Consider the following 24,859-nt stretch of genomic DNA (forward strand, 5'->3'; position numbering starts at 1 on the left):
TCCCACGTTTGTGTGGTGAACAGAGCATTCACTGTGAGTCCCTCACTATCCAGCCAAACCACTTACTCCTGCTCGTTCGGCTAAGCATGTGAAATTGAAATACCACAGAACGCTTTTACTATTTGTTCATGGGTATTCTTTTTACTCAGTAATTATCATGCAGCTTTGTTTTTCATGAAATGCCTTTTTAAAAATATGTTATTGTAAAGACGAAGCTGATAGATTACTGCAGCAATAAAGTAGACTTCAAGATTGACATGTTATCATCTCTTGCATTTATTCTACTTTCCACTCATATTAAATAACTTTACATTTAAAATAAATAATTGCTGCCCACCACAAGACTACATCTTGCTTTCCTCAGAGGCTGTAGCAAAAAGTGAATTCTGGAAACACTGATGTGGACGGTGGCAACCTGCTCTCATGCTGAGAGTACGTTCTGGCTGCTTCTTGAGAAGCAGTGCCTAACTCAATAGGGCAGGACATAAGATTTGAATAAATCTGAGGAAATATTCGAGAACGCAAAATTTCATTTCCCAGTTCTGACACAGAAAAGGACAAACTTCCCGTAGTTATTCATCCCCCCCCCATTTATTCCAATAAGAAATACAGAGAAATTTGTAAACTTTATTCGCAACGCAAAAGTTGAGATGAATAAAGCAGCTGGCAGCGGCACCTTGCCTCAGAGTCTGAGTTATAAAAATACTGGTGAGCACAATTCGCTGTATTTCATCTGGGGAATGATGAAGAGAGTCTTTTTATAATTAAAAAACTTCACACTTCAAAGTCATTTATCACAATACGGTCTGGAGTTCCGGAAATGTTCTGTCAGGGGTGATTTGGGTAGTTTTGGACTTGACATTTGATAGAAGTTGGGTAACCGAATATCGTAGTGGTATGTTTTCCCTGTATATACTCTGTCATTCAAGGCATAGAGTTTATCTGCAATGTCACTTCCAATTAAAACTGAAAACAGGCGGGAGATGTAACGATGCTGAGCGAAGAGCAAATATAATTTCTTTCTCCTCCAAGACACATATCGACAATCAGTCTCTGCTGTGAGGGTCACCTACAAAAACGTAAGGCCACAGAGAAGACGAAGATTAGGAAGCAAGACAAGTTCTGCCACTTCTTTTTTGCCCCAGTTTTAAATAAATTTCACTGGCTGATTTTTTAGGTTAAAAAAGTTCACTGACCCACAATATATGGTAAAAACAGAGAAAAACTACTATATATATTTATACTACATATATATGTACATATATATATGCACATATAATTTATAATGCAAACAATCACAATGTTGTGCCCGTTTCCAATTTAACTATTTAAAACCTGCCTTTTACTAAAGTGAGAGCTACCTGATGTGAAAACCTAATAAAGTTGGCTAATGGTTAGAGAAGTATTTCCAAGTCAGCCCCCCAAACTGCAGACATTTAACTCTAATTGTTTCTGCAGTACAAAGCACAATGTGTTTACCTATTCTGCATATGTATATGATTTTATATTTGTATACACACATGTATGTTGCATGTATTAATCAATACACCATAATAGGTAGAATCCATTGAAATGATTACCTTTCAAAAGTACCAGACAGAGTAGCAGAGTAGTGACAGTAAGGTTGCCACTTTTTTTCTCTTTTCTTTTTTGCTGGAGAATAACTGAAATCTATTAGCATTTAAAATTTTAAGCATCACTTACTTTGTAATAAGGGCAGACTTTTAAATTCTTGGTGTTTTTCTAAACCGTCAAAATGGCAGTATTTACAGTCAAATCTCAATTAATCATATTTTAATCCCCATATATGCAGTTAAGCAGAAGAAAATTTAAGAATATCTATCATAGACTCCTTTCTGTCATACACAATGCCCATTCTTCTTTGTGTCACTGGACCTGTACAGGGACAGTCATCAGCAAGGGTCAAACAGAACCGGGAAGTCGTGTATCCTGCAAAGTACATTCCAGAGTTGGGTATAAATAATTGCTCTGTCACCTGCTGTTTTGTTTGTTTGCCTGTTTTTAAACAAACGTTGTTTGGGAGAGGCAGTGTTCACTGTGGGCCCAGTTATCCCTTACCTGAAAAATGCCTTCCTCTGTGGGTCTCAGGGAGTCCCACTCGGGAGAATCCAGGAACTGGAAGGGGAAAATGTAATGCAGAAATTCGCCGTCAACGGTCACTCGAATCCTACCCAAACACAAAGAACATCACTTATGAGAGAAGGAGAAAGCAAGCACATGATTGGGGGCAAGTGCAGAGTGCAGTATTTCAAATCTCTCATAACCTTTTTGGCTTTTAAAATTTCGTAGGATGAATCTTAAACTCATGCATGCTAGTAAGTGACAAAATCTGTAAGATTCATGGACTGATATTCCTCACACAGTTAGGATTCTGGAATATTGGTGAAATTCATCAGAAACTATGTCACGGTGTACCTTGATGACATGGGCCCATCTGTGTGCATACGTTATACTTCCAGAAAAAGTTTCAATGCGCTCAGTCAGATTTTAAATTTAGTAGAACACTGAAGAACATAAAGGAGTACTACTGTAAATGCCTCTGTAAACTAAATGTTTACACTTCTTAAAGACATGAATCATCACATTATTGTTTCCTTCCCCAAACTTTGTTTTCAAAATTTACATACAAATATAAATATAACATGGTGCACCCCCTGCTTGTAAAAAGTGGACAATTCTAGAATTCTCCGAAAAACATCGATCATTATAAACCTTAAATGTTCTGTATTACCTAAAAGAGCACCCTATCAGAGACTATTTACTTTGCATGCCAACATAAGTATTCTGTTCATTCAAGCTGGCATCATCCTCTTCCTGACCCTCTGTGATTACCTTGGAAACAAACAGCACATGCAGACAAACCCATTTGTTCATCTTATTTCTAAGAAGAAATATTAAGGCTCTAGATTATATCCTGCTTCAAGTAAATAACAGCATGCACTCTAAATGCCTACGTATGTGTCATGGGGTTTCTCGTACCTCCCCGTGCCACATATTATCCTCTGTTGAGATGGAAAAGTGCAGCAGAAAGAAACACCAGCTAGTAACTAACAGAGGAAATAACTGAGATAGAGCAAGCAGCAAGAGTACAAACCTTCCCGAAACAAGAAGGGAGAGCTTATCAATGGAGGTTTTCCCCTGCATGGCGTAACAGTGTTCCTTTTCCAAAGTAACCACTTCAGAGCTCAGAGCAATTGTTCTGAAGACAGGCAAAGAGGTCCCCAGAGGCTGGAAAAGGGAGCTGTACAATAGCTGGAATTCGCGAGAAAAAGTTATGCTGCGAACTTGATAGGCAATGTGGACAAACTGCATGAAGCAGATGACGAACAGTACAAAATTCCAGGAAAATATGTCGGCTGCACAGACGTCGACCCAAGCCCAGACGGCAGAGCAGAGAAAACCCAAACCCAGCAAACTGAAGACGTAAAGGAGCCCAAAGAATCCACTGCCACCCATGAAACCTACTACAAATAAAATACTGGCGAGATGATAAATGGCTCCTTCGGCCTCTTCCTTCCAGGTGCTGCAGACTGGGTGCTCATCTATTAGGTTCTTCCATAAGCTTGAATTTCTTTCCATGGCGGTACTACTGTCTGGTTCACTTCTCCGTTGACGTCGAATGATATCGAAGCAAGTAATTAAGTCCTTCACTTTTCCATCATCAGAGTTTCGCAAAGTCTTTAGGAAACCCGCGAAAGCCTGGGCAATGGAGTTGTAGTGATTAAGGGTTTTGTGTGTATGGATCTTGAGAAACTAAAAATCCCATGCGAGCTTCTTTAAGTTCGTTTGGGCTCCTGATTTAGATCTAGTCCACAAATGTTTTGTGGTTTCCTGGACAAGAAAAAAGGAAGGATCTAATTACACAAAAATCGAGAGGTATATTTAATGAATCACCAGCCTTCAAACTGACACCCTATTTTCTGTGAAGTTGGAATATTTTAAGCATGAATGCTGTCAAATGTTAAGTTTCTAGGATATAAAATTTATATATTTAGGGTTATGCTTAATAATAATAACAAATTATTTACAGAATTTTAGTATTTGTTAGAATTAGCTACCCACATATTTTCCTAGGAAACTAGGTGCTATAATCAACTAGTCTTCATAATAATAGCTCAGTGTACCTCAGAATCACTTATGACAGTGACTAAAAATACAGATTCTAGGCTGTTTCCAGGCATATTGAGTCAGAATCTCTGAGGGTGAGGCCTATGTGTTGGTATTTTGACAATACCCCCCACATGATTTTGATGTATCAACCCATGGCATTTCATGGCCCACCCTTTGAGGGATAACTGTTTGACAATGTTATTTTCTCTTTACAAATGAAGAATTCAAGGCTCAGAGAGGTCAAGTAATTTATCCCAGGTTGCACAGTGGTTGGGGTAGAGCAGAACTTCAGCACATAAGCCTGTATGCTGGACCCAAACATGTGGCCTCTCATGAAAGATATTTTAAGTTAGGCACTGTAAGGAGCCCTGATAAAACAATAAACATAAGAAACACATGATTAGGTGTTGGATTTTAAGAGCATAATAGTAGACTATGAATATGTTTAATGAGTTAGATAAAAAATATTTGAGAAATGTAAATTCAGTTCTACTTTACTGTGTTAGAGCCTGTCTCAGGTCAAAGGTTGCGTCCATGTAACTAAATAAATATTAAAATTCCTGCTACTTACACATTTATTTACCAGATGGTCAAAAAATGTTACCGACTTGTTCCTCTGCGCATATATTCTCTACCCTTTGAGCCATATGGTAAGAATGCTAATGTGTGATCTGAGTCAGGAGGGATTTAACCAGGATGATGGAGCTGTAGGATGTGTATCATTTACCACCAGGTTTCTTAACAATAAATAGTTTCGGTGTGAAGCATCCATTAGATTGAATTTTTAAGTCATAAGAACATTCAGAAGCCTTGAACTTGAGTGCTATATTTAGTGTTTTTATTTTGGGGCTAGATTATCTCCAGAACACCTGTTAATGAAGTATCAGATAGCACAGATCTTGTCTCGTAGGAAAAAACAAAACAAAACACATAGACGTGAAAATGACTTAAGTAAAAAAGGGAACCGTAAGTATGATCACCAACAGGACTGGAGATAGAAATAAAGGAGCCACTGTTGTTGGTTTTTCATCTTGGACAGTGATTCTTTTCTCAGCAAATAACGACTTTAAGAACACTGCCAGGTGAATCATTACAAAAAGAAAAACCAACAAAACAACAAACCTGTAACTTACACTGTTATTTTTACTTAAGCTACTTTCCAAGGCACTTTATTTTTTTTTTAATTTTTTTTTTTAACATTTATTTATTTTTGAGACAGAGACAGAGCATGAACAGGGGAGGGGCAGAGAGAGAGGGAGACACAGAATCTGAAACAGGCTCCAGGCTCTGAGCCATCAGCCCAGAGCCCGACGCGGGGCTCGAACTCACGGACCGCGAGATCGTGACCTGGCTGAAGTCGGACGCTTAACCGACTGCGCCACCCAGGCGCCCCTCCAAGGCACTTTAAACATCCCGTGGCCCCTAATTACTGCCTCCCCCTGTCACTCTGTGAGATGATGAGGTTCGGGGCAGACCAGCACCCTGAACATGTTTAATTTCTCCTCTTTAAACACAACACAAAATTATATATACTACTGGATATTCACAACAAAGAAAACAAATTTTTAAACACAATGAGCAGTGAGAACGGCAAAATACCAGACTGCAAATGTCAGTCTCCCTGCTGTTTTACTTTTAAAATGAGGGTGTTTTAAATTAATCAGTTCCTCAGGATACCAAACGTAGCCACTAAAGCCAATGTTAAAAGCACTGCTGGCAGGGCTCTGAACTTCGGTTTGAACTTCCTTAAAAATTTATAATCCTCAACAAAAATGTTAAAATGATGCTAATAGAAAAAGGCCATGCAAAACCCTTGTGGCAATTCCGAAAGGAGCTTATGGGAATCTTGTGCCCTGAAGACCCTGACTTGGGGGGATAGATTGGGCCACCTGCATTCCAGGACCGTGACCCATTATGATCACAGGCACCGCGCTTCCGGCCCTTTCCAGTGGCTCCTGTTTCCGAAAGCTGCTACCAAACCATCCTCCTATCCTTGACACTGTATCGCTCAACTCAGAGTGCTGACTTGCCCTGATTAAATTACTCCACACCCAGCCTTTCTCCACATGGTGTTTTTATTCAGTCACCAACACAGATGTATTTTATTAGAAGAGAAAGAACTGACAGGGGCAGGTGACGGGCATGAGTGTTCCTCTGACATGTGCCAGCAGTACTATAGGAACGCCGAACATGATTCATCAACCAGCTGCCTGCTTGAAAGGCCTGGAGGCCTTAAGTCATGTTTTTGGGTAAATAAACGCTGAAATGCCAGAGGGGCAAGATGGATTTCTCAGGCAAAAAAACGCCCATCTTCCCTGCAAAAGAAGCTAGCGCACGGACATACAAAATGATGGAGGCAACATCAAGTGCAAATAAACACAGTAATTCCAACCTGCCACTTTTCTACTCTTTAAATCGTATGGCCCTGGGTTATAAAGGAATAAGGAAATTTAAAGGAAGGTACAAGGGTGCTACCTGAAATGTGACATAAGCTTGGTGCCAAATGATTAAGACTAGCTCAGAAATTGCACGTATCTGTTCAGAACTCGTACATTTATTATCTCATTGCATCACACTTGTTGCCACGAGAGAAGCAGAATCTAAATCATCATGCCCTGCTTACAAATGGAAAAAGCAGGCCACAGGATTGTCTGAGTAACTGGCTTCAGGCAAAAGAGGCAGTAAGTCACAGCAGCAAGGGAGAAGACGCTCTCCACTCAGCTCCCTGTGCTCTCCACCAGGAAGTGCAGCCTTTTAAGGCTGCGAACCTGACATGAATGTGTTGGGAGACAGTGGGATATTCCGTCAGGACGGGTTTGCCAGGAAAATAATAATTCTAACAGTGAATATTTAAGATCTTCCATATCCACTCGCACTGCTCAATCCATAATGTTTAGGGTAGAGCCAGGGAAATAGACATGGAAAGCCGCTCATGAAATAATTTACTCTATTATTCAACATTGACTGACCGCCTCTCCTAGACTCTGAAATTCTTAAGGGGCAAAGACAAATGGTTTTGTATTTCTGATTCCTGGCATGCAATGAATGTTGATTGAATATGCTGGTTTCAAGGTGCAAGGACTCTGCCTTCTCCGTTCCTACTCTCTATCCAATTTAATGAATGTTGTAACATCTTCTGCCACCCAGGGGAAAAGAAGCAGGGAATATTTCAACATCCAAGACAGTTCAGTACAGAATCACTAAGGAATTGGGACACTACTTATTTAAATGTCTGGCACAGCTCCAGATTCATAGGGGAATCCTTTCGTCTTCCTACAAATTGAGTTCCTTTAGAGCAGCTGAATACTTAATCTGATTAAAAACAACAACTCTCATAGCTAGTGGTATTGAGTTAGTGTTGGTTGCTAGGCAACTCAGAAGATAAAAATTCCATCAATATTCTACCAATTAATTGGAAGAGGTCCTAACTTTGGCATGTGTTTCATATGCAAAATCATAATTTACTTAAAGCTGGTTTTCTCTACTTCTCCTCAAGGAGGTACATTTACTCAGGACTTATGTGCCAGACATACTTAAAAACTATCTCATTTAATCTTCACAACAAGCCCATAAGAAAGGTATTATATCTCAATCTTACAGATGAGGAAATTAAGACTTAGAGAAGGTAAGTAAATTGTTCAAGGTCACACTGCTAATATTGGTACTAAAATTCCACCCAGTTCTGCCTGATTCTGAAGCTCACAGTCTAAACCACATTTATTTTTCTGCTTCCACAGCACCAGGATTTAGAAAACATAGGCATTAGTTTCCTCCTTGCCACCTAGGTGAACCCAGGCATGTTTATTCATTAGTAAAACAGAGGTAATATCACCTATTCTGTCTACTCTGACAGGTGCTAGAAGATTCAAATGAGAAAATCTATCTTAAAACTTCGTGGCAAATTTAAAAATAATATAGACATGGAATGACTGTACTTGTTGCTTATATTTTACAGAACTGAGCCATTCGCAGAATATAGTTTTTAAAAACTTTCTTTCACCCAGAGGATTACAATTGAAGACAGACATACAAATGTTACTTTTGGCTGCTACCCAACTTTACATTTTAAATTCTAAATTTACTCATTCCTGCAGGGGCGATCTCTTATTCTTCTCTGTGTCCTGACCTCCTACTGCTGGTAGATGTAGTCCCATAACCAGCCCACCCTTGAGTCTTTACTCTCCCATGGCCAAGAAGCCAGTCTCTGGAAGCCAACAATAATCTTCTACCTATGATTAGTGTTTCGGGCTTCCCAGCAGGTATCCTCAAACCACTTACATCAGAATCACCTGGGTGGCCTGGTAGACTATCCCTTCCCTGGCCCCATGCCAGAATCACTGAGCTGGGAAGGACCCAGAAATACACCTTTCTAATAAGCTCCCAGTTGATTATTATGCACACTAAAATTTATTCTACATTCTACCTTTATTCTACATTGTTCCTGAATGATTTCTGAATTATTCCTGCTTGTTTGCAGGACCTCAGCTTTGTTCATTCCTGGCTGTGCTTCTATGCTGATTACTCTGTGTGTTTTTGATCCCTCACTGTCTGCCCAGGGTGGTAGTCCTGGTGTTAGGGCACCATTCTGTGTCTAGTGTGTTCAGTTAGCATTATTACTTAAAAGAAAGGTTCTAGTCTTAGCTGTGCCCCTAAATAGCTGTGTGACTGTAATCTTTCTAGACCTGTTTCGTCCTTGGTAAAATGAAAGAGTTGGACAAAATAATGTGAGGTCCCTTTTAGCTCTAAAATAACATGACTCTAGATGATAAGGAATGGGAGACTTTTTCTAGCATGAGTTAAAATACAGAGCTGAGTGGTAGAACTGAATTAAGACTGTAGATCTTAACACCAGGGTTGTGAGAGGGGCCCCACTCTCAAATTGCTTACTTAATTACTTACAGCCTGTGCTGGGGCCCAGCCACTGGCATTTTCTGATGTACAACCAGGGTGAAGAACTATCAAGGGGGTTGAGTGAGAGACACCAGAACATTCTGTGGAGTAAAGGATCTAATTTTAATTTGCTGTAAAGGCACATTTTCTCCTTCTGTGTTCTCATTTGCATGCTTTGCTCAGGTGAGGAGGCATTTTCCTTCCTCAGCACTCATCAGTCCAAGAGGGCTCCAGGCTGGTGGATATTCTGCAGTAGCCTTTCCTTAACAGGGTGGCCTGAAGTGCACCTTCTAGCTCTGAATGTTTATGGCCTTTATTACCTGTCAGCATGGTTTCCATCACGTTATATTGACCATTATATGTATTTCCTTTTTAAAGCATCATAATTTGTTTATTCTTTTAGTCGGGGTACATATTCAAGTGAACATAGTATTTTATTTTATTTATTTAAGTTTATTTATTTTGAGAGAGAGTGTGTGCACGCTAGCACAGGCAGGAGAGGGGCAGAGGAAGAGGGAGAGAGAATCCTAAGCAGGCTGTGCGCTGACAAGGCACAGCTCGAACTCACAAACTGAGACAACGTGACCTAAGCTGAAATCAAGAGTTGGATGGACACTTAACTGGCTACCCAGACACCCCAAACATTTAAAATATCAGCTTTAATGTTTGGTTATTTTATGTGTGTGTGTGTATGTATGTATGTGTATATACATATATATAGAAATATATATGGAATTTCCCTCTGTCTAGAACACAGCGAGTCCTCAATAAATGTTCATGGACTGATAAGAACAAAAAATGCTTGGGTATAAAAGCCGTGTTCGGAATACAGTTTTGGAACAAACAGGAAGCCCAGGTGAGATCTAACCAATACCTGAATCAAGGATTTATTTGTTAGACTAGAAAGAAAGGAAAGCATATATTATACTATGAGGAAGAAGTGACAGGAAGAAGTGTTTCTATTGAGATAGAGGAACAAAGAAGGGTTGAAGACCCTTTGGAATTGTAAGAGATCCCAAAGTTCAGAAAGAAATTAGAGGAAAGGGGAACACGGTTTTATCCTCAAGTAACCTAATACTCTTGGCCTAGCAACATAGTTCACAGCAGAAGATAACGGGGAAGATGGAAGGATCTTTAGCAGTTACTATTACGCAGAACAATACTTAAGAAATACTGGGGTTGGCAAGATTATCTAGAAAGTGAGTGCAGAGAGAATTGAGAGTTGAAATTAAATGCCCATGATCAGAGGGCTTAGAACTCTAGAGGTGTGCTATCCAATGTGGTAGCTGTTAGCCACACGTGGCTGGTCTGAATTGAAATGTGTCATACACGTGGATTTCAAAGCCTTAGAGCAAAGATAAAGAATATGTCATTAATAACTTTGATCTTGATGATATGCTGAAATGATGTTTTAGAAATGGTCGGTTAAATAAAACATCAAAGTTAATTTCACCCTTGTCTTATTTTTCAATGTTGCTACTAGAAAATTTAATATTGTGGGATGCCTGTGTGGCTCAGTTGGTTAAGCATCCCACTATTGATTTTGGCTCATTTCACGATCTCATGGTTTGTGGGTATGAGACCTGCACTGGACTCTGTGCTGACAGCGAGGAGCCTGCTTGGGCTTCATTCTCTCTCCCTCTCTCTCTGCTCCTCTCCTGCTTGTGTGCATGCATTCTCTATCCCCATCTCTCAAAATAAGTAAACACACAAACAAACAAATAATAAAATTTTTTAAAAAAGAAAATTTTAAATTACATATGTGGTTCACATTATATTTCTCTTGGACAGTGCTGGCCTAGAGCCTCTCACGTAACAGAGAAAGGAAATGAAAAAGATTTGGCATGACACTGTGCAAACAGTGCATATGTATAATGTATAATATAAGTGCATAAATATGGAAGAATTATCTAAGATTAAGAACAGAGTTGATATAAATGTAAATGATATTGGCTACAATATTCATATGCTACAGTCATCAGATGTTATCCATGGCATAGATATCACCATCTGGTTTCTGCCTACATAGGTGGCCAACCCCACTATAGCTCTTGGCCTCTTTATCCTACCAAGGAAGTCGCTACTTTTTCCTCTTGCCAAGCAATTCTATCACAGTTTTATTTTTCGCTGGAAATCTCAGACAGATAATCTCCTAAATTTCATAGTGGAGACTGAATTGTGGCCTTCTGGATTTCATAGGGTCCATACCAGCCTTTGCTTTCATATAACATATGAGTTTCTTCATGCACCATTAGGCTCCTTAGGCTAGAGTATGCCTTTGACCTTCCATACCAATGAGAGGTTGGCTTCTCTTGAGACTTGAGAAAATTAGAAAACATGCCTACAGTCTATGCTGGACTTCTCTGCTTCTCACATCTTATCTAAAGTCCATTGATTAACTCCATCTGCGTCTGATTTCTCACTTTATCACATAGGCAGAATTGTAAGATGGCACTCAAGATTCCTATCTCATTGGTGCACACATGCTATAATCCTTTATCCTTGAGTGTGGCAGAACCTATGAATGAGATGGGACAGATGCTTTCTTGATTAGATAACATGATACAGTAAATGATGCTGGAATAGTCACCTGCGATTATATTAAGTTACATAAGACTGTAGAACTGGAGAGGGACTGAAAATTAGAGATACATGTTCCTACTGGCCTGGAAGAAAGCAAACACCATGTTGTGAACTGCTTATGGGAGCAAGAAGACAAGGGATGGTTGGCAGGCTCTGTAAGCTGAAAGAAGTCCCCAACTAACAGTTACCAAGAAAATGGGTATGTCAGTCTTACAACTGCAAGGGGCTTAATTCTGCCAACCATCTGAAAAGCTTGGAAGAGGACCCCAGACTCTAAAGGGAAGTGCAGTGTGCCTGAAACCCGGGTTGTAGGCTTTCAATGCCCTGAGCAGAGGATCCAGTTCAGCCATGCCTGGACTCCTGATCCACAAAACCTGTGTGATATTAAGCGCCCAGGGTAGCTCAGCTGGTTAAGCATCCGACTTTGGCTCAGGTCATGATCTTGCAGTTTTTGGGTTTGAGCCCTACATCAGGCTCTGTGCTGACAGCTCAGAGCCTAGAGCCTACTTCGGATTCTGTCTCCCTCTCTCTCTGCCCGTCTCCCACTCGCACTGTCTCTCTCTCTGTCTCAAAAATAACATTAAAAAAATTAAAAAACAATAAAATAAAATCTAAAAAAAATCCAACCCAAACTGTGTGATAATGGATTTGTGGTGTTTTCAGCTGCTAGTTTGTGGTACTTTGTTACGAAACAGTAGAAAACAAACAAACAAACAAACAAACAAAAACACACAACTATGAGTACTCACTATGTACAAGGCTTTTCATTAATCTAATAATCTACATTTTAGATGGAGTTGGAATACAGATCAACGGAGCAGAAGACACTCAATCCTGGCTAGATTTAAGTCTGGACAATCAGATAAGAACAGTAATACTTTTAAAGAATAGGGTGTGGAAAACAAGACACTGAGAGATGCCCTGGGAATTACATTTATTCACTGTGGTTCCCAGGACTATATTATAGGTTCTCCCTTCATGGAATCAGATAGCCCCAACACTATAAAGCCTCTGGTCACATGGGCAATTTCCAGAATCATTATGTCATTCGTTCACAACCTCTAGAATTCCTGGAATACCACGCTTCCTTGGGTGACTTCCAGCTTCGTCAGTTCTTGGTCAACTTGAGCCATACATATGGACTTTATGTCTACAGACAGGGCAAATACTTGAGGTCTCAGACACATCTGGAGAGTCACACTCAAAAGACAGACTACACTCAGAGAGCTCTGTAATTCTTCTAATTGTGTGACTCCGCCAAGTTCAGAGGAGTTGAGCAATGGGAAATTAATGCAGTATCTAGTTGCCATCTTCTTTAACCTCATTTACTGCTATTACTACTACTATCACCAGCATCTAACAGTTAACCGAACACTTACTATGTGCCAGACACATTTCTAAGAATTTTAAAATATTATGAATATTATAATTTAAAATATTAAGATATTTAAAATATTAAAATATTATGAATATTATGAATCCCCACGACTTTTTGAAGTGTACAGCTTTATTGTTCCCATTTTACTGATGAGAAAACTGAGGTACAGGGAAGTGAAGTAAGTTGCCTAAGGACACACAAGTGATGCAGCCCAGATTCACTCCCAGGCAGACAGATGCAAATAACGCAACCATTTGCCCTTTTAGCCACTGTGACACACTGCTTCATGTACAGTTTGTAGTCTAAGTATCTGGACTTACTGGAACAAATCAAACATTCTTGGTTTCTCCCTTTCTCCCTTCTGTTCTAGATTCAATGAACTTACATATCTTCTTAAGAAATTACAATTTTTGAGCAACACGGATGGGAAGGTGGGTCCTATGTTGAATCACTGTGTCCTATAACTGTTGATTTGAAGAAACAACAGTAAACCGATTCTTCTCATGTATGTCATTTGGTCGCTTGTAATAAACAATCCCCGGGGCGCCTGGGTGGCTCCGTCAGTTAAGCATCCGATTCTTGATATCAGCTCAGGTCATGATTTCTTGGTATGTGAGATCAAGCCCTGCACCGAGATCCGTGCTGACAGGACACAGCCTGCTTGGGATTCTCTCTCCCCTCTCTCTCTGCCCCTCCCCCCACTCTCACACACACGCTCTGTTTCTCAAAATAAACATTAAAACAACAACAACAACAACAACAACAACAACAATCTCCATGCTCTGCTTCAAGCTCTTCTGACTTCTCCACAGGCTAGAAATGGCACGAGCAGGCCATCCCTTTCTGAGCAGCTGCTACCAAGTCAGGCAGAAGTTCACCGGAGATTCCTGATGAAAACACAAGACAAGCCGGACCCATGGATCCATGAAACAGTCTCCCCTTGATATGAATCAAAGGTAGACACTTCCCCTTCCCTTTCTTCCAAGTGACTTATATGCAACAAATGAACTCACTTTTCTTATGTTTATTTAGTTCAGGTCCTCATGTTTCTTCCTGGCAAACATGCCTATCAAGTTCATGTGACCCAGCTAAATGGCTATGGTCATTTTTTTCTGGCTAAATAAGCAGGTGGACCACACACCAGGGTCAGTGATGTTTGAAACCAAACCACCCACTACTAGTGCGAAAAGGAGCACGTGTGCAGGGTATGGTGATTTCCTTTCAAGGTGTTTACATGGAGACAGGAGCTTTCTCTTTGACTGTGGGAGACTGTTCCCTGTTTGGTCCTGAATCCACATGCTCCTCAATCTTTCCATTTCTTCTCTTTCTTTCAGCCTTGTTATTGGCTTTGTAATACTTGAAGTTATTCCAACCATAGAGGTTTCTCTTTTTGCGGCACTGCCTGTGGATAGCAATGTGGATTATTCCCTTATTTCTGCTGCTCAGGAAATACACAAATTCTCTTGATTCTTTCACAATGTTTGATTATTTCAAGTTTCTCTTCAATATTGAAACTTTCCTTTTGCATGCACTATTTGACATTATGAATCAAGAGGCTTAGACATTCTTGGTATGCTAAAGGAGTGTTTTTTTTTTAAATTTTTTTTAACGTTTATTCATTTTTGAGAGATAGAGACAGAGTGCGAGTGCGGGAGGGGCAGAGAGAGAGGGAGACACAGAATCCGAAGCAGGCTCCAGGCTCTGAACGGTCAGCACAGGGCCCGACGCGGGGCTCAAACCCACGAACTGTGAGATCATGACCTGAGCCGAAGTCAGATGCTTAACCAACTGAGCCACCCAGGCGCTCCAAGGAATGTGTTTTTATACAGAAAAGTTCACAGGTGCAAAGGAATAGCAAAACACAGGATAATGTGTGGTGAACCAAGGTAGCTGCTAGATGTTTCAGGTATATGTGTATTTGTGTTTTGTGTACTCCTACCTAGCTTAGGTCAACTGGCTATAGTTTAATGCGTCCACCTGGTATTCTGGCTGAGTAAATGATGCATGAGCAAGCACAAAATGTGTGCTATGCTCACATTGTTCCCTGTGATTTCAACTGCATTGGCATTGATGCTTATTTTCAAAACAAACATAATTGTGTCATCAACTTTCAAATGGCCAGGAAAATATTAGGAATATGCAATAATTCAATAAATCCCTGCCTTCCCGGAGCTTGCATTTTAGTGAAATTCAAATGTTGCTACAATTTAAGCCTACTCTAAATTATGAGATCTATCTTAAGTAGCTAAAAATATCTCTGATATGCAAATAAACTTAGGCTACTTAAAACTCATTTAAAGTCAGTTGTTGCATACTAAATTTTTAAATAAATACTGTACTACATTTTAGGAGATCGTCTAAAGTCTTAAAAATCAAATGCAAACAAGCTTGTTTTTTAGAATATCCACCAAAGATTGAAAACAAACAAACAGGCAATCAAACCCTAGAACATTGTTATGTGTCCCTGGAGTAGCACGTAACACATTAATACATATGTATTAATTAATACATGATCGATATCCTTCTATTTGTATAAATGAAAATAAAGACATAGAACCATCTTAATGTCAAAGATGATGATTTCTGGATGGTGGGATACTACTTTACTTTTATCTTTGTATATATCTGGATTGTCTTCATTCTTTATAATAATTTCATAAAACAATAAGGTGATTTTGTATTAATTTGAAAATTTTTAAATACAAAAATCCCAAATAATTAAAACCCAGGAACCCAACAACCAGAAGTAAAAAACATCACTGTCTTTTAACAAATCTTTTTTATAATAAAAAAAATTTCACAAAAAACTGAAGATCACCATGACTATTCTCAGGTACCATTCTCCACCCACTCACTCCTTATATATAATTGTGTTTACCCTTCCAGTCCATGCAAAATAATTTTAAAATTGCAATTTAAAATGAAAGGCAAGATTAGAAATGTATTTTATGTGTTTTTTCCCAGATCCATACTTAAATTTTTTTCTGATGAATAATTTTAAACATATATAAAAACAGAGAAAATACTATATAATAAATCTCAATACACCCATTACTCAGATTCAACAATTATCAAGATTTTGCTACAGAGTTTTTGAAATTAAAAGCAAAAACTGTAACTACTGTTTCATACTATAGTTTGCTCAGTCCATAAACACAACACCTACTAAGGGAGACAGGGAAAATGATGATTAATTGTGCTCATACTATGTGCCAGGCACTAGGTCTTCCATTTACTGATCCTTTAAGGAGTCACAAAAACTGTGCAACTTTAGTAGTTGTATCAGCATTGCTGGGAGTGAAAAATGAGGCTCAGAGCAATGAAGATTTTTGCATAGGCTCAACCAGTTGATTGTCTTTCTAGAACCCATTTCATGGTGTGTGTAAGAGTCACCAGAGATTATGATTCTGTTGAAGAACACAAAATGAGAATATCTCACTTTGGGTCTGTGTGAATCAATCCCTGTATTCTTTGGGTTGGAGGAGGATCCAGCATTGATGCAGGGGCTTTAAGTCAGCAACTTTTGGTTTTTTATTTAATTTTTAAAAATACCTGTTAAAACTTTTACTTTAAGACATTTTCCTATAACTACTTAGATAAAAGAGAGAAACATTTCCCCTTTTCCTTTAAAAAGTCAAATTAATGATTCAATATACTCTTGTAAACTCTTACTCTCTATAGCTCATAATCACTGTTGACCAACAACCACAATTGGGAAAAACAATTTCAACTGCAATTTGCAGGCTTGCAGATCTATCATGGAGATTTCCAAAGCAGTTTTGAAACTTCTTGCCTGCCACGTTGCTTACGTGTTGTTACACTCATAATTACAGCAAACACTTCATAACCATCCCAACCATTCTTGAGCTTGACTATTTTAAGATAAGCAGATGTGAATGCTCCAGTGGGTCAATGCTATTAGTCAGTCTTGCCATAAGAAGCATAAGAGTTTGGTTTTCCATGACACATTTTTATTTAATGGCATAGAATGTCACCGTTTAGAAGCACAGGATGCACAATGATTCAGCTATTTTGAGACACTGTGGAGACTGCAGAAACTCAAGTATCCAGTGCCTCCCAGTTTATGTGTATAAAATTTTAGGACAGAAAACTGTCTTACTCTAGATTGCGATTTGTATTTGTATCCTAAACTCTCCAGTTTTGAGGGAAGGAAGCCTTAAAGATCATCTGGGATCAGCCAGACCTCTTCATTTTGCACATGTGGAAAGAGAGCCAATTTGTTTTATTTATGTCTTCTTTCATGTAGTCCTTGTTTGGTTTTCTTTTGCCACAAAGAACAATGCCAAGTTACTGTAGTGTACTGTCACACAAGGGACATGAGCATGCACCAGTCCCTGGTAACAGAAAAGAAAACAGCCACCACCAAACCTTAATATAAGCAGAGACCAAGAATTTTTCAAAGCTGCCATAAGATGCAATTGCTCTGTCCAAGCTTACAAATTCAAAATACCTAACTACAAGAGTTAGAATAAAAAGTCCGGAAGGGACACTTCCCATTCTTGCCGCTGACTAAATAAAATCAAATTATGTTCAAAAGTGGGCTTCTAATTCTACTTTTCCATTTATTATTCACATGTAGAACTTTTTCACTTTTTGCAAATGTCTTCTGGCTAAAACAAAAAAAAATTTTTTTTTTTTTTTTTGCCATAGTCCCATTACTGTGCCTTTAATCTTTTTCTAAAATACAGACCCTCAAAATGTATTATACCTCTGTAAACGACCTTGGTGGTGGGGTAATTTAGTGGTTTTGTTACCCCCCTCCTTTTTTTTTTTTTTTTTGCAAGGAGAATCCCCAAATAGAGAAAACAGGTCAGCATGACCTTTGATGAGGCAGCTTTCCAGTGTTCCCAATTCAGTGTGAAAACACTGACCCTAGTCGGGCCCTTTGCAGACGAGGGACAGGAACTCCCTACCGCTGCACGACTTCCCCAAGGTGAAGCCTAAGACGGTCAGGGATCCCCTTGGACCAGCTTTTCTCCCTCGGAAATGCAGTCTCTTTCCTTGGGCTCCAAGGTGCCTGGGGCAAGAGTGGGACTAACGGAAGATCCGGGGCAGAGACTCGCCCCCAGGGCAGACGACAGGAGTTCCCAGCGGCCGGCGCGCGCGGAGCCCGCAGCAGCGGACCCTCAGCCGGCGGAGCTGCGAGCGGCGCCGCCCGAACTCCCGGGCTCGAATTGGCTTGAGCGGGGCCGGGCGCGGAGGGGCGGCGCGGAACACAGCGCGGCGAAGCAAAAGCGCTCCCGGGGGTCGGCGGCCACACAGCCCACACCCCGGGGCGGGGCCGGGGTGGAAGCCGCGCCAGCAAAGTTGCAGCGAAGCGCGAAAGGTGCGATGGTGCGGACAGCTCCCGGGAGGCGGCAGCCGACGCGCCCCGTGGCTCCCCTCCTTACCTTTCCTTCCCCGGCCCTGCGCCGAGCTCCGGCCTTGCGCCCTCAGAAGTTTCCCAGCCGAGCACGCTGGGCCCGGCTGGCCGGCGCCGAAGCCCCGAGCGCCCGGCTGGCGCGCTCCTCGCCGCCCACCCGGCCGCCGCCGCCCGCCCCGCGCCGGGACGCACAGTGACCGCAGCCCATTCCGGTGCGGCGCGGCGGCGCGGGCGGGGGCCGGGCACGGGCGCGCGCCCCGGGGCGCAGGGGGAGGGCAGGGGCGGCGGCGGCCGGCGCGCTGGGGCCGGGGCGCCCGAGCTTCCCGGGAGCAGGCGGCGCGGCCACCAGCTTGTAGGACTGCCGATAGACCGGGCGGCCGCTGCGGACCAAAGTTTGCAAAGACGGGTTTCCCCAAGTGGACACTGATCACGGTTAGAAAATAAGCCTAGCATTCGCTGTTCTACTAGGCAGAGAGCGTTGGAATTGATGACTGGGATGAAAAGCAACTCTTTGTGTGCCCTCTCCTTTCCGCACGCCTCACCCCCCACACCACAAACAAGATGAGATAAATGACCACAGTGGAGATGGAAATTTGGGGTGTATAGGACAAAGAAAGGTTAATTTCTTTTTTTAGAATTAAGTTTATTTTGGGGCGCCTGGGTTAAGCTTCGCACTTGGGCTCAGGTCATGATCTCACGCACTCAGGTGATGATCTCACGGGTTTGTGGGTTCGTGCCCTGCATCAGGCTGTGTACTGACAGCTCAGAGCCTGGAGCCTGCTTCAGATTCTGTGTCTCCCTCTCTCTCTCTCTGCGCCCTCTCTGCTGTGAGCTCTCTCTCTCTCTCTGTCTCTCTCAAAAGTAAATAACATCAAAAAAAAATTTTTTTAAATAAAAAATAAAATTAAGTTTATTTTGAGAGAGAGATTGCAAGTTGAAGAGGGCCGGAGAGAGAGGGCAAGCCACAATCCTGAGCAGGCTCTATGCTATCACATGTCAGGGCAGAGCCCAACCCTCATCTGACTGAGCCACCCAGGAGCTAGGGAAGGTTAGCTTCTTGATTCAAATCAGTGGGCTTCTCAAAAAAAGCAAATGGGTGAAAAGCATAGACAACCATAGAAGGAACAATTTAAAAATACAAATGATTTTTTAAAAAAGTTCAAATTAGTATTAAACCAAATGCATGCAATTTAAGGCAAAGCTCAAATGTATTTTTCTTCCTATGAAATTAGTGAAGTTTTGTTTTGTGTCGGTGATCAAACCATAGGGTGGTCCGTGAGGGGCCAGCCAAACACATAACTTGCATAGGGATTTCTGGTCCCTTCTCTCGGCACCCTCACTCGCCCTTCGTATAACCACAATGGGGACAGTCATTCCAGAAACAAACATTTGCTGAATAATCAATGTCTCTTTCTGTCCCCAGAATAACTGCAAAAGTAGTTAATATAAACTGTAAAATTAACCTCCTTTAACTGTGCTGAAACTGAGGGTAAAAAAAAAAAAAGCCATATTCCTACACACTATACATAGTTAGAAAGCAGTCCACTGCTATGTCTTTGCTCTTACCTTCATTCTAGAGATTTACTCAGAAATGTTGAAATAATAGTTGGAACTGGATCTAGTCCAAGATTTCAAATATGTTTATATATTTGAAATATGGCCAGGGAAGTGAGAAGGTCACAAGTTTACCAGATGTACTCTGGGCTTAGACTTCACTTCTTATTTGGTGTTGCACATCACATTTTTTAAGGATTATGTTCAATTTAAAAACTCAGAAGCAGCAAGGATGTGCTTGTATGACAGATGCTACGGTGGCCCCATGATTCCCGCACCTAATGGTTTCACACCTTTGTGGGATCCCCTCCTTTTGAGTGCAGTTGGGACCTGTGACTCACTTATAAACAATAAGTATAGCACAGGTGATGGATGTCACTCCTGTGACTCATTTACGTTACAAAAGACTCTCATTAGAGACTGCCATCTCTGGCTTGATGAAATAAGTGGCCTTGTTGGGGAAGTCCACGTAGCAGGAACTGTAAGTGGCCTTTAGGAGCTAAAAGCAGCCTCCAGCCAATAGCCAGCAAGAAGTCAGGGCCTTCAGTTCTACAAACACAAAGAAATGAATTCTGTCAACCACCTAAGTAACCTTGTAAATAGAATCTTCCCCAGTCAAGCCTCCAGATGTGAGCGCAGACCAGAGGACACCTTAACTGTGGCTTTGTGAAACCCTAAGCAGAGGATCCAGTTAAGTCGTGCCTGGACTCCTGACCCACCAAAATTGTGAGTTAATAAATGTGTGCTATTTTAAGCCATTCAGTTTGTGGTAACTAGTACAGCTTATATGTGTTGTTTAGATATTCAGCATGTTAGTACACATGGTATTGTGCCTTCCTTGGAAAATTTTGTGTTAAATATTGCTGCTCTTTTGCATCCTGATTTTTCTGTTTATTATTCCTTCACATACATATCCCTGCCTGGATCTTCATTGCAGAGTCTCTCTGAAACAAAAACTCCTATGAAATGATATCCTATAGATCAAGCACAGGTCTAGGGCTCCCTAGGATTTCCAGCTGCATTTTTTTTTTATTTTAAAAATTTTAATTTAGCATTTATTTATTTTTGAGAAAGAGAGAGAGACAGAGCATGAGCAGGAGAAGAGCAGAGAGAGAGGGAGACACAGAATCCAAAGCAGGCTCCAGGCCCTGAGCTGTCAGCACAGAGCCCGACGCAGGGCTTGAACCCACAAACCATGAGATCATGACCTGAGCTGAAGTCAGTTGCTTAACTGACTGAGCCACCCAGGTGCCCCTTTCCAGCTGCATTTCTACTTCAGAGATTATGTGTCCACAATCTATAGGTTTCATCCCTTCAGGTCCTTTGGGATATTCTCTTGGCTAAGCCTCTGAGGCCGGACAGAACCACAGTCAACTGAGCTCATGCAACTCAGAGTTGCAACAGCAGTGTGAGGAATACTGTGATAAAGAAATTAGGAGCAGATTAAGTACTGAACCAGGATTCTTTTAATCCACTTACTCTGGGAAAGCTTTAATATGAGGCTTCCAGAGTCTTCCTCTTTCCTCCTCCTTGACCTCAAATTGTTCCTCTTCTAAACCTTAGTCCCTGAGATTTGTGCATTTGCTTGTGAATTGCCCCTGCGTCCAGATGTGAATCCAGCCTGGCTTGTTCACCAGCACTGCTTCTTCCTTCCTCCTTCCCTCCCTCCTTCCTTCATTCCTTTCATCTTTCCTGCCTTCTTTCTTCCATGATTCTTTCATTTTTTTAATCCCCGTATAATTGTGCATAGTTCTCTTTCTCTATATCCTCTATATTCCTTATTTGCTTTTTATTTTATGAATCTTTCATTATACAAGTAATACATTAATAGAACATCATATACTAATGTATATTGTGTGGCATCAAACTACATTTGTCAGCTCTCTTTCTCAGACAAAGTAATTGGAGCTTGTTTTTCCTTTCCTACATAATCATTCTTTAAAACTACTGCATGATTTTATCATATTATTAGTACATCACAATGTATCTATCCCCTTAACAATGTTTACTTTGTTGCTATTATAAGCAAATAATGTGTGCATGATTCCTTGGTCACATGAGTGATGATCTGCCCAAGGTAGATACCAGAAGTGGAATTCTGGGTACGATCATTTTATGTTTTAATTTCTTGTATTGAGGTATAATTGGCATATAACATGATGCTACTTTCAGATGTACAGCACAACGATTTGATATTTGTTTATTTTGTGAAATGATCATCACAATAACTATAGTTAACATCATCACCATACACAGTTACAGAATTTTTTCTTAGGATGAGAACTTTTAAGCTTTACAGTCTTCACTTTCAAATATGCAATAAAGTGTTATTGGGGCGCCTGGGTGGCGCAGTCGGTTAAGCGTCCGACTTCAGCCAGGTCACGATCTCGCGGTCCGTGAGTTCGAGCCCCACGTCAGGCTCTGGGCTGATGGCTCAGAGCCTGGAGCCTGGTTCCGATTCTGTGTCTCCCTCTCTCTCTGCCCCTCCCCCGTTCATGCTCTGTCTCTCTCTGTCCCAAAAAAAAATAAATAAACGTTGAAAAAAAAATTAAAAAAAAAAAAAAAACAAATATGCAATAAAGTGTTATTAACTGCAGTCACCATGCTATAAATTACTATGTCCATTCTAATTTTATTAACTACTGACAAATTATCCTCCAGTGTGGCCCCGGCAGCTTACACTCCTACCAACTATGTCGGAGAGAGCTCCTTTGTCCATTTTCTTTTCTGCACAGCCCCGCTGACACTTGATATTACCCGACTTAAAGCTTTTGCTCTGGCTCTCCTATTTCTTTTCTCCTCTCTATTTTCTCATCCTTTTCTTCCTCCTCCTTCTTTTCTTTCTTTCCCTCTCTCATTTTCCCCGGCTCTTGTTCTCTCTCTTTTGCTCTTTTGTCTCCTCTTTCTTTTTAAAAATTTTATAAATTTAATTTGTAATCTCATTTATTACTTAATGAAGATCATGAAAAGATGTGTCCGCAAATGTTCATTTACAAAGTCATTGTCAAAGGCTGCAGCATATTCTGTTTCACTGTGCCACCATGCTCTGTTTTAGTTGGGGTAAAGTACCCATTACATAAAATTAACCATTTTGAAGTGTACAATTCAGTGGCACTTAGCACCCTTACAATGGTATACAACCACCACCTCTATCACATTCCTAAATATCTTCATCATCCCCAAAGAAGTGGGTATGGGGACCCCATACCCACAGAGCAGTCACTCCCCATTTCTCCCTTCTCCCAGCCCCTGGCGACTACTAATCTGCTTTCTGCCTCTAGGGATTTACCTATTCTTGATAGTTCCTACAAATGGAGTCCACAATATGTGACATCGTATGTGTGCTTCTTTCACTTTGCATAATGCTTTTGGGGTGCATCCCTGCTGTAGAGTGTATCAGTACTCCATCCTCTTTATGGCTGAATAATGTTCCACTGAACAGATATGCCCCCATTTGTTTATCCACTTACCAGCTGATGAATATTTAGGTTATTTCACCTTTCAACCCTGGAGAATAGTGTTTCTATGAACGTTTGTGTATAAGATTTTGTTTCTGAATATCTGTTTGTAATCCTTTTGGATTTATACCCAAGGTAGGAATTGCTAGATCATATGGCAATTTTTTTGTCTAACTTTTTGAGGAATTGCCAAACTGTTTTCTAGAGCACTTGAACAATTTTACATTTCCACCAGCAAAGTCTGAACATTCTTATATCTCCACATCCTTGACAACACTGGTTATTTCCTGTTTTTTTGTTTTTGTTTTTTTTTTTTAATTATCCTAGCAGGTAGGAAGTAGTGTCTTGTTTTGAAATGTATTCCCCAATGACTAATGATTTTGAACATCTTTTCATGTGTTTTTGGCCACTTGCACACCTTCTTTGGAGAAATGTCTATTCACGTCCTTTATTTTTAAATGGGTTGTTTGTCTTTTTGTTGTTGGGTTGTAAGAGTTGTTTCTATATTGCAGATAATGGATGATCCCTATCAGATCTATAATTTTCAAATAATTTTTCCCATTTCGTGGAATCTTTCCACTGTCTAAATGTGTGTGTCTATTGTGAGGCAGGGGTCCAGTTTCATTTTTTTAAAAGTTTCTTTATTTGTTTTGAGAGAGAGAGGGCATGAGCAGGGGAGCGACAGAGAGAATTCCAAGCAGGCTCCATGCTGTCAGTGCAGAACCATGAGATCGTGACCTGAGCCCAAGTGGGACATGTAACTGACTGAGCCACCCAGGTGCTCCCTAGCTCAAAGCACTTCTTAAAGATGTCTAGACTTCACCTTCTTACTCTTCCAGTGCTCTTCTTATAGAAAGTCCTCGAGGCTTCTCTTCTGTGTGCACATGTCCGAGTCAAGGCTGTCAGAGCTGCTTCCAGATCTGAAAGTAGCAATGTTTTTAAGTGGGTAGGAGCCCACGAGGCCCTAGGGCAGCAAGAGCTGGGCTGGGGATTTGGTCAGGAGAATAGGAAACGTTTTGAGGTGCAGTCCTGCAGAGTGAGCCATCCTGAGTAGCTGGATGACCCCTCAGCACCCAGAAGAAACCTCAATCCTTTCTGTTTCTGTCTGAAACAAGTGCTGTGTGGTGGGTATAGCCTGTTCTTTAGTTTGTTTTTGGCTTTTTTCCCCCCTTTGTTTTTCCAAAGCTTTGTGAGTCATCTCTGTTTGAACATGCTGCTGGAGTCAGTTCCTTGAGAGATTTGAACACTCCAGCTTTTAGGCGAAGGTCACATCTTGTCGAAGAAGTCTGAACATTTTTCCACCCAGAAGCCCTTAGGCTCTGTGTTTCCTAGTGGGAATACCTGCTTGGAGGAGATTGGGGATCTCTGAGGCATTCAAGATTCTTACAAGTTTACTGAACACTGATACCTGGAGAGGCTCTGGTTAGTTTAGAATTTCCACCTTGAGATATTTCCTGAGACATGAACAGTGAACTTCTGAAT

The 24,859-nt window shown here is 40.9% G+C and overlaps 1 protein-coding gene across 2 annotated transcripts; it reads right to left on the bottom strand.

The window, feature by feature from the left end:
• Nucleotides 1-252: 252 nt before the first annotated feature.
• Nucleotides 253-18,528, bottom strand: POPDC3 (popeye domain containing 3). Of its 2 annotated transcripts, none has more exons than XM_023254205.2 (4): nt 18,394-18,528; nt 3,116-3,852; nt 2,080-2,188; nt 253-1,069 (listed from the first exon to the last, which is right to left on the bottom strand). In XM_023254205.2, exons 2-4 carry the CDS (start codon nt 3,598-3,600, stop codon nt 788-790), a joined length of 876 nt encoding a protein of 291 aa, XP_023109973.1. In that variant the 5' UTR covers nt 3,601-3,852; nt 18,394-18,528; the 3' UTR covers nt 253-787. The 2 variants fall into 2 exon arrangements, with proteins under 2 accessions (XP_023109973.1, XP_044913824.1); XM_045057889.1 differs by lacking the exon at nt 18,394-18,528 and adding an exon at nt 8,214-8,471.
• Nucleotides 18,529-24,859: the final 6,331 nt, after the last annotated feature.

The sequence above is a fragment of the Felis catus genome, chromosome B2 (assembly GCF_018350175.1).
Source record: "Felis catus isolate Fca126 chromosome B2, F.catus_Fca126_mat1.0, whole genome shotgun sequence".
Classification (NCBI taxonomy): domain Eukaryota; kingdom Metazoa; phylum Chordata; class Mammalia; order Carnivora; family Felidae; genus Felis; species Felis catus.

Coding starts and splice junctions, on each gene's coding strand:
- POPDC3 (XM_023254205.2), bottom strand. CDS start 3,600: ATGGAAAGAAATTCAAGCTTATGGAAGAACCTAATAGATGAGCACCCA. Junction 2,189..3,115: donor TCCCTTCTTGTTTCGGGAAG/GTTTGTACTCTT, acceptor GTGTTTGGGTAG/GATTCGAGTGACCGTTGACG. Junction 1,070..2,079: donor CAGAGGAAGGCATTTTTCAG/GTAAGGGATAAC, acceptor ACGTTTTTGTAG/GTGACCCTCACAGCAGAGAC.